Genomic DNA, 10,059 nt, shown 5'->3' on the forward strand with positions numbered 1-10,059 from the left:
CACAGTCCCAGGCCTGTCATGGTCCACTGCTCTGTCGGTTAAGAGTTAAGACGGAGGCGGTGCTCTCCTCGGACGACAAAAAAAGAGGAGTTGTAGCATCCGCCCTTCCTCACATAGCCGCGCGGACGGATGAGTACGCGCGGCAGCAACTTGAGTCGTCAAAAACACTTTGGTACGGTGATAGAGCTTTTGGCATGCTTCAAAAACACTTTGCGATTGTCCGTGGCACTTTTGAGTATTGGAAGCCTCAGATCCTGTGAAAGGTCATGCCAATGTGTGTTATCTTGTACAACATAATCGTTAAGGATGAGAGGGATGACGCGAAGAACTTGCGGTTCCTCTACGCTGCTATCATGGTAGAGCTAGAACATCACCCCCAGTAGAATCCAAGCACGCGGAAGAATCGAGAACCGAGAAGCTCATAACCAACTCCAAGATATATTGTTGAGCCCCGCTGGCTACTTCATATCACTTGTCTCTTGTGCTTTGATCATTTTTTATTTGTATTCTTGTTTCATTTGAACCGTATGTTGTGTTTGAATTTGAATGACTAAGTTTAAAACCATTAAATTCGATACGTACTTGAATTCTTCGAGTTTTGAATTAATAAAGTTATTTTTTGGCGGGTATGGGCTAGAGATGCTCTGATCCCCCGGTTGCTCGGGTAATAGTCAGAACAGGGGAAATCACATGTCCAACCAGAGTTTCTGCATAAATGTCTCAAGAACGTAGTTACATACACAGTCGAGGTACACGAGGAAGCAGGGGTGGGTGAGACGAGCGAACACCGGCTAACTGGGTGCGAAGCGGTCGAGCAGCAGGTACACCGTCGCGTCCGACATCCCGCCGCCGCCGGCCTCCTTCCGGTCGACCACGGAAGGCCCCGCCGCCGCGGCCGCCTTGTTGCCATGAGCGGCCCCTCCCATCTGGTGCTGGTGCTCGGCGTGGCTCACCGTGGGTACGGCCTGCCGCTTCTTCCCACGCAGGGCGGCGGAGAGCTCGCCGAAGAACCAGACGCCGGCGACGTCGGATGCCGCCGTCGTCGTCGAAGACATGGCGATGGCGCAGGGCTTGATCTCAACCAACTTGTGGGCCGGACGAACACTTGTATGATTGCAGGAACGAAATGGGTGATCTGGATGCCAGCGAACGGGGCTGTGCAAATGCGAATATGCGATGGCCGATGGAGCACCTTGGATGCTGGCTGTCGCTTATATAGGGCGCCATCGCCATGCATCGCTGACGGGAAGGTGGCCAGGTAGGATAGGCGTTGGGGGTGTGACTGGCTGGCTCCACACGGCAAAGTATACCGTGGGCGTGCCGTGCGCGCGTTTGATTCGTTTGCGCTGCGGGTTCGGGTCGTCCTTGTTGGAGCGGATCTGAGGCCTGAACCGCCTACCCGCGTCGCAGTCGGAGGCAGATGGAGACCAAAACCGACGGACCGGCCGGGTTATTTGTCTAGGCATGAAGACAAGATAGGGGCAGCTGAGACGGCACATCGTTGAGGATTTGTTTCAACTGGTGTTAGTTTTTTATTTTAGAGAAAATGATTTTTGAAAAGCCATCACGGCGCCAAAACTAACCTAAGTTAATTAACTTGGAAGAGTAGTTTTCAGCCTTCTTTTTGGGATTCAAAGAGCTTTATTGATTTTTGATAGATAACCCTCGTTCGCATGGCGTTCTGTCTCGATCTGAAAGAAACGAGATGTCTCGTTCATTCACATCAGAGTAAGATCGCTAAAGCAGGACCCGACCTGTTAAACCGCAATATCAGCACACCAGGGAGCAGTCAAACGAACGCAAATGCTAGGTATGTCGTCTCTTCCTATCGTTCACGCGCGTGGCAGTGACGCGGACCCTACGGCCACCACGAGTGATCTCGGTGCCATAGATGATAGTTCCACGTCCCCACCACGCGGTAAAGAAAGCACGCGCCGCGCCGGAAACGTGATAGTTTTTTTTAGCATTGCCGGGATCCTGAAATAAGTTTAGAAATAATGCGAGCATCAGAATTTGAACCTTGTTGGGTTGAAGATATCACTGTTCACCTAACTATCTCAACTACATGTTGATTCGCGGGAACGTGATAGGTAGAATATTTGAATCGCGTACCTTTTTTTTCTTGTTAGTGTTGCCACTTTATTTAAGGGACGTGGCTAGCGAGCGCCACCACACTTGTTCCCTGTTTAAAGCGCATAGCCGTATATTATTATAGCGTGTCTTTGTGTCCAGCTGCCACACTAGAAAAAAAAAGAACGTCGATATTTGCCATACGTGTGGCATATTCGAAATCCGCCCACTCGTCCTGTGTGGCATAATCAGGAGGCAGCCCACACGGGCTATATGTGGTCGAATATTAGAATTGCCCACATATGTTGGGCGCAGCTATTTCGTGCCACACGCCCAACAAGTATTATTCATCTTCATCCCGCGTGTGTGGCATGAAGCAAATATATCCACATGTCCTGGCGCAGCTACGTTAGTTACTCACGGGATGACACTTTAGTTACCCCGGGGATGGCAACTTTAGTTATCCGGGATAGTAAATGTAGTTGTAAAAGCATATAATTCTCTCTATTTTTGTTAACTATAGTTGTCATGTCTAATTTATGATAATTACCGCGTGTAATCAAACCATAGTTGTCGTGTGTAATTAACTACTTGCCACATGGGTCAAACAATAGTTGCCATGTGCATTTATATAGTTGTCATGTCTGCTCCAACTATAGTTGCCAATGCCATGTATGGTTAATCATAATTGCCATGTGTGTTTACCTGGTTGCCACGTACGCACAACTGTAGTTGCCATCTATCAACGAATTATAGTTGCCATGTGTGTTTACCTAGTTGCCACATATGCGCAACTGCAGTTGTCATCTATCATCGTGCGAGCGTCGTGTGGGCGAAGAGTAGTTCACCCACACGCACGTGGACGGGATGATGACTGTGTGGGTGGGAACTGGTTCGCCCACATAGCGCAACTGGCAACCACGCGCCGCGAGTCGTGTGGGCGAGCGCTCTAACACCCACACAAACACGCTATACCTACGTGGCACTGAAATTTCAACAGATTCCTTCAAGATTCGCGCAAAGCATAATAGACGGAGATCAAAGCGTGTGGGTAAAGTGCAGATACGCCACACGTGTGGGCAAATTGGAGTGCCACACGTGTGGGCGTTATCATTTGGGAAAGGAAATTGTTTAGCTACATGTCTGTGACAGCCTAGATTTGCCTTCTCTCTTTCTTCGGACTTTCATTTGCATTTGCTTTGGATTTGGAGTTTTGAATCAATTCAAATGGACTTGAATACTTGGGCCTACCCTTGATTTTCACCCCAGTGACCCATCCATCTCTAACTCACCTTTCGTTTTCTGAAAAACTCCAACAAAAGACCAAGGAATATTCTTCATAAAAGAAAAATATTTATTTTCTTCCCTGAAAATCACTTTAGAGAAGTATGCTCCAAAGCAACCCCTAGATTTCTTGCTCCAAAAATACTTAATAAATTCATAAATATTCTTTAAACCCTAGGGCACCTTTCTGAGCAAAAAATTGCATAACTTTTTGTAATATTTTTGCTCTAGAAAATCATTTCTATTTTGGACAGAATGGTCACTTTGCACAGCAAGTATATTTTTGCTTGATCTTTTGGGGCTGATTTTTCTGAGCTTGATTACCCTCCTAAGAGATTGCTAAACCCCAAAGCACAACCTTTAGTTCTCACTAAAATTTTCTCAGTAAAGCTCATAAGTTTCTGTCCAGAAACTTGCCAGGAAGAAAGCCACTCCCACAGTTCACCTGTGACCCAACCAACCGTGCAAAACAACCAAAACCACTAAGGACTAACTGCCAGACATGGTGTTTGCGCTTAGCTTAGCCTGATGCCAAAGTTCACGTTGTGACCACGAGCGTCCAAGGGGGTTGACATGCGGCCGACGCGCTCTGCGGTGCGCCAGCGTCTCTGTTTCGTGCGTGCTCGCTGCCCCGGCCACCGCACCTTGCCAAACCGCGCCCCTATCCTCATTTGCACCTCCATAACTCCACCCTGGCACTCGCCGACGCCGGAGCTCGCCGCAGCGAGCATGGGCACGGCGCGGCCAAGGCAACAGTGCGCCCGTGCCCCTGTGCTCGTAGCATAACGCGCTCCTGTGCTTGTCGCAGCTCGTCTACAGCCCCCGTGTAATCTCCGGCGTCTTCTCCCCCTCTCACTCACGCCATTCGTCGCCGGGCGACACTCCAGAGAGCTCCGGCGAGCTCTTGATCCCCGCCTCGGCCTCGCCTATAAATAGAGCTCCCCCGAGCTCGTTTCTCTCTGCACACACACTCAGCACACCTCCACACAACCATAGGAAGCCGCAGCCCGGCTGGGCAGGCCTCTGGCCGCCGTCCCCGCCCCGAGCTCGCCGGCGATCCCCGTACTCTGCCCCCTCCCTCTCCAGAGCGGCTCGAGCTCCACTGACCACTCCGGCGTGTTCATGGTGGTCCACTGGTGCGTGCTGGTGCCGTTGGAGCTGCTGGACTGGCCCTGCTTCACCGGAACCACCATCTCCGACGAGCTCCGACTGCCGCCGCCGCTGGAGAGCTCCATTCCGACCCCGTCCGGCCACCCCTAGCCATGCTACGGGTACGGGCAGGTGCGCCTCAATCTCCTCTACAACCCTATCCTCTTAGATCTCGTCGCCGGGCACTCCTCGCCGGAGAAAGCGCCGTCGCCGCGCGGCCCGCCTCTGCTTCTCTTCCCCTCCCCCTCCGACCTGACCACTGGGGCCCGCTGTCAGACACTCAGGCCGCGGCCAAAGCGGTATGAGTGGTGGCGCCCAGGCGGTTTACGCCTTCGACGTCACCCCCTTTGGTTTTTCTTTTAATTCAAATTTAGTTCAAATTTGACCAGAACTTTGACTAGCTGTAACTCTTATTCTACAAGTCCAAATGAGTTGATTCTTTTTGCATCCTGTTCTTACTGGAAAATCCTAGCAGCACACCCAAGATGGGATTTTTCTTTGCTGCCAAGAATTTCTAGTAATTTTCAGAAGTGTTCTTGATATTTTCTTTTTGTCATTTGATTTATTTTCAGAAGGTGAAGGTTGTCTTGAAGGCATTCAGGAGGAGTGTGAAGCTCCTCTGCACTAAGGCAAGCCACAACAACATTGTCATGGTTTCTTTGCAATATCCATGATTTTCTACTTGAATTTATATGTTATTCCTTGCATATAGTATTAAAATAAATAATGCTTGTGTTATTTAGTTTATCATGATCAAAATGCTTGGTTAACAGAAATGAATGCTTGAACTAGTGAGGTATAGCTTGAGTAGTTGAACTAAGTGAGTTTGTCATGACTATGGTAATATGAGCATCGGTATTATTTTCCTTATATGCATGATGAGATTCGTATGAGAAATGCCAACTAAAAAGTGATTAATCTAGATGCCCAGTAAGTAAGGACCAGAAATGTTGAAAGATGAGTTTGTGCAAGTAGAACTTTGAATGAGGTTGATCTGTTGTTCCTAAGTGATATGTGATGCATGCTATATGGTTGCATAAGCGTGGCATATAGTGACTCGAGCATTTTATCTCAAGTTAAACCTGATGATAATTGAACTTGAACATAAAGTTGGTCGGGTCATGGTGCCACTAAATCAGGCTAACAAGTGCAACCACATTTGCCTTGGTATGGGAAGGCCGTTAGTCATCCTATTGTCATGCCTTTTTGTCGGTGCCTCCAACGAGGGAAGGTTATGGGCGTGTGTTACCCTGGCCCGGTAAGCAGACATAACCTTGTGGACCTATTGTTGTTATGGTACCTTGTCCCCGTTTGGGACTGTCTATTTGCCATGACGGTGGTTGTTTTGCCTTTGGTAGGCTCGGTCACCCAGGACTAAGCCCAGTGGGGAGTTGGTCAGAATGGCCGAAAGAGTGTCATGGCAATGGGAGAATTCTGTCGGAATGCCATTGGTCCACCCAAATGGGAGTGCGAGGCCATGGGTTCCATGGTGTTGGTAAAGTGCGCTACCTCTGCAGAGTGTAATAATCTATCGAACCACGCCTACGGATAAGGGCCCAGTTCATAAGTAAGTCACACCATGGATCAACTTTCATAAATAAATCTTGTACACTAAGTTATTTGCATTGCACTGGTTGGATCATGATGATGTCAGTGAGACTGACTGTTGTGGTATCACTTGTGATCCGGGAGTGATCATTGCTTGGTTACAAGGTAACCAGTTGAACCAAGTATGGTTCTGTTAGTGATTCATCGTGAGAACTGCTCGGTTGCGAGGCAACTTGTTGGTAAGAGAGTCCGAGTGACTCGATGCACAAGTTTGGTTTCACTGCATGAGTAGCATGTTGTTGTTTGCATTTAACTTGATTAAATGTCATGATATTGTTTGTCATTATGGTTTGGTTTGCTGTGACCTTGCAAGTACATTCAATGTACTGACCTGGCGTGTTATACCAGATTTTAGGAAAGTCTAACTGGATCGGAGTGCTGCTGTGTCTAGACCATGTTCACATCAGTGTCCCTGTGCTATGGAGTCCCGCTACGTCGTTGTTCCGCTGCCGTGTAGATGTCATGCTCGAGGCCCCTTTTATGTTCACTAAATAATGTACATATTATTCAGCCGCACCGAGTGTGCCGCTTGGCCTCGCAACTTGATGTAATGTCACACTATGCTTCCGCTAGTTTCAATAAAGCGGTGATTTCTGTACAAGATGTTGTGTGTTGCCAGAAGACATGATCTCTGGGTTGGCAATGCAAGGTAAACCGATTGCTCTGAGCCGGGGTGCCACAATGCTTGGTATCAGAGCCGCGCTGACTATAGGATACGCTAGACCCTGACACGCGAAGTAAACGTTAGTTAGTTTGCTAATTGAGTGCCGTTAGTACTTGCATCTAGATGCTGCATTGCATGCATTAGACTTATTGTTATTTCTAACCAGTTAATGGTTGTGAGTGTAGATGGCTCCGGTGCTGTATCCATGCCAGTTGCGGCTGATGCCCTACACTTCTCCACATCTCCTTCGTAGCGTGTGGCGTCGACTGTACCCTCACGGTGACGACCCAACATATCGGGTGTACCGGGTGTTGGAAATATGCCCTAGAGGCAATAATAAATTGATTATTATATTTCCTTGTTCATGATAATCGTTTATTATCCATGCTATAATTGTATTGATAGGAAACTCAGATACATGTGTGGATACATAGACAACACCATGTCCCTAGTAAGCCTCTAGTTGACTAGCTCGTTGATCAATAGATGGTTACGGTTTCCTGACCATGGACATTGGATGTCGTTGATAACGGGATCACATCATTAGGAGAATGATGTGATGGACAAGACCAAATCCTAAGCATAGCACTAGATCGTGTAGTTCGTATGCTAAAGCTTTTCTAATGTCAAGTATCATTTCCTTAGACCATGAGATTGTGCAACTCCCGGATACCGTAGGAGTGCTTTGGGTGTGCCAAACGTCACAACGTAACTGGGTGGCTATAAAGGTACACTACGGGTATCTCCGAAAGTGTCTGTTGGGTTGGCACGAATCGAGACTGGGATTTGTCACTCCGTGTGACGGAGAGGTATCTCTGGGCCCACTCGGTAGGACATCATCATAATGTGCACAATGTGATCATGGAGTTGATCACGGGATGATGTGTTACGGAACGAGTAAAGAGACTTGCCGGTAACGAGATTGAACAAGGTATCGGGATACCGACGATCGAATCTCGGGCAAGTATCGTACCGATAGACAAAGGAAATTGTATACGGGATTGATTAAGTCCTTGACATCGTGGTTCATCCGATGAGATCATCGTGGAACGTGTGGGAGCCAACATGGGTATCCAGATCCCGCTGTTGGTTATTGACCGGAGAACGTCTCGGTCATGTCTGCATGTCTCCCGAACCCGTAGGGTCTACACACTTAAGGTTCGATGACGCTAGGGTTATAAAGGAAGTTTGTATGTGGTAACCGAATATTGTTCGGAGTCCCGGATGAGATCCCGGACGTCACGAGGAGTTCCGGAATGGTCCGGAGGTAAAGATTTATATATGGGAAGTCCTGTTTTGGTCACCGGAAGAGTTTCGGGGTTTATCGGTAATGTACCGGGACCACCGGGAGGGTCCCGGGGTTCCACCAAGTGGGGCCACCAACCCCGGAGGCTTGCGTGGGCTAAGAGTGGTGAGGGACCAGCCCCTTAGTGGGCTGGTGCGCCTCCCACAAGGGCCCATGGCGCCTAAGAGGTGGAAAGGGGGCAAACCCTAAGGGATATGGGCCTTAAGGCCCATATTGGTGCGCCTCCCTCTCCTCTCCCCCTCTTGGCCGCCATCCTTGATCCCCATCTAGGGCTGCCTCCCCCCTAGGGGGTGGGAACCCTAGAGGGGGCACAGCCCCTCCCCTTCCCTATATATATGAGGCCTAGGGCTGCCCATAACACACGCGATTCGATCTCTCGTTGGTGCAGCCCTGCATCTCTCTCTCCCTCCTCTTCTGTGGTGCTTGGCGAAGCCCTGCAGGATTGCCACGCTCCTCCATCACCACCACGCCATTGTGCTGCTGCTGGATGGAGTCTTCCTCAACCTCTTCCTCTCTCCTTGCTGGATCAAGGCGTGGGAGACGTCACCGGGCTGCACGTGTGTTGAACGCGGAGGTGCCGTGCGTTCGGCACTTGGTCATTGGTGATTTGAATCACGACGAGTACGACTCCATCAACCCCGTTCACTTGAACGCTTCCGCTTAGCGATCTACAAGGGTATGTAGATGCACTCTCCTTCCCCTCGTTGCTGGTCTCTCCATAGATAGATCTTGGTGACACGTAGGAAAATTTCGAATTTCTGCTACGTTCCCCAACACCGGGAGCATCTAGCCGACTCCGTGTATGAGTATCACGCCGTGGTTACCCTGCGCACCAGTTCGTCAGCGGGTTCTTACACTCATTCCTCTCGGAGCGGTTATGCATCCACCGTTGCTTAGGCCGTCCAGTATGCTGCATTCGAGATTCTTGTTGAGTTACGATATGCTGAGGCTCGGATGCAGAACCACCCAGGTTTTCGCTTCTACCCATCTTTGCATGATGATGGCCGTGTTCGCTTTCATTCCATTGATCCGCCGTCTGATAGTCACACTAGCCACCTTTCTTGATATATCATTGCTAGTTATCTTCTGATTCACGAGTTGGCTCGAGAGCTGAATCGTGCTCGTTCTGCTTTAGCCGCCGCTGGATCCTACCCTACTCCACCTTCCATGGGATTTACTCCTTATATTGTGCCTAGTTCTAGCTTGCCTATTTCTCCGGTTACTCCCCCGAGTAGCTCGGGCACCTCGACAGTGAACCCACACAGTGCTCCTGCTGAGTGGGCATCTCTTCTTGCTACCCCCACAGCTCCCATGATCCCTTCTCATCTCGTGCCTACCCCTGAGGGAGAGCCCTCGAGGCAGTGTCGTTGTGTTACCTTTAACCCGGAGGTCTCGGTTGGCGTCGTCAGTTCAGGATCTGGGTCTGACTCAGGAGAGGATCCAGCAGCACCGGCAGAGTCCTAGAGCGTGTGAGTATCCGTGGTGGTCATGTGATGTACGGATGTAGTTGTATGAGCCATGGTGTATCGTTGCATGTATGCAAGTAGTCGCACCAGTCATGATGTCTATCTTTCATGTATGAGTCTATGTATAATTATGTTGGAACTTTTTATTCGATCGCCGTGTTTTTTGGTTCATTCGTTTCGCTCTTTCGGGTTTGCCGCTGTCTTTTCTTCCCACATTTGGATGTTGCTCATCGCGGTTGCTATTATTGGGAAAAAAATAAATAGTAGGATGACGCGGGGAGGCAGCAACACGCAGGCTTGGGAGGATGTCCCTGTTCGTCGCTCAGCAAGACAAGCATGACACTCCCCCGAGCCGTATCCACAGCCACCGCCTCCACCGCCAAATCCACCCTCCACTGAACAAATTATGCGCATGTTTGAGAAAGAAGGAATAGTGATCTGATTGAGCTATTAAAAAGTGTGCAAGCTATGGTTGGGCAGAATGGGAATCAAAATGGCCATCACTCCAAACT

At 49.3% G+C, this 10,059-nt stretch overlaps 1 protein-coding gene across 1 annotated transcript; it reads right to left on the reverse strand.

The window, feature by feature from the left end:
* Positions 1-686: 686 nt before the first annotated feature.
* On the reverse strand, positions 687-1,223 carry LOC125527942 (uncharacterized). Its single transcript, XM_048692441.2, has one exon. It carries the CDS (start codon positions 1,053-1,055, stop codon positions 792-794), a length of 264 nt encoding a protein of 87 aa, XP_048548398.1. The 5' UTR covers positions 1,056-1,223; the 3' UTR covers positions 687-791.
* Between the last annotated feature and the right edge of the window lie 8,836 nt (positions 1,224-10,059).

This window comes from Triticum urartu, chromosome 5A (genome assembly GCF_056163025.1).
Source record: "Triticum urartu cultivar PI428250 chromosome 5A, HENAU_Tu73, whole genome shotgun sequence".
NCBI classification, from domain to species: Eukaryota; Viridiplantae; Streptophyta; class Magnoliopsida; order Poales; family Poaceae; genus Triticum; species Triticum urartu.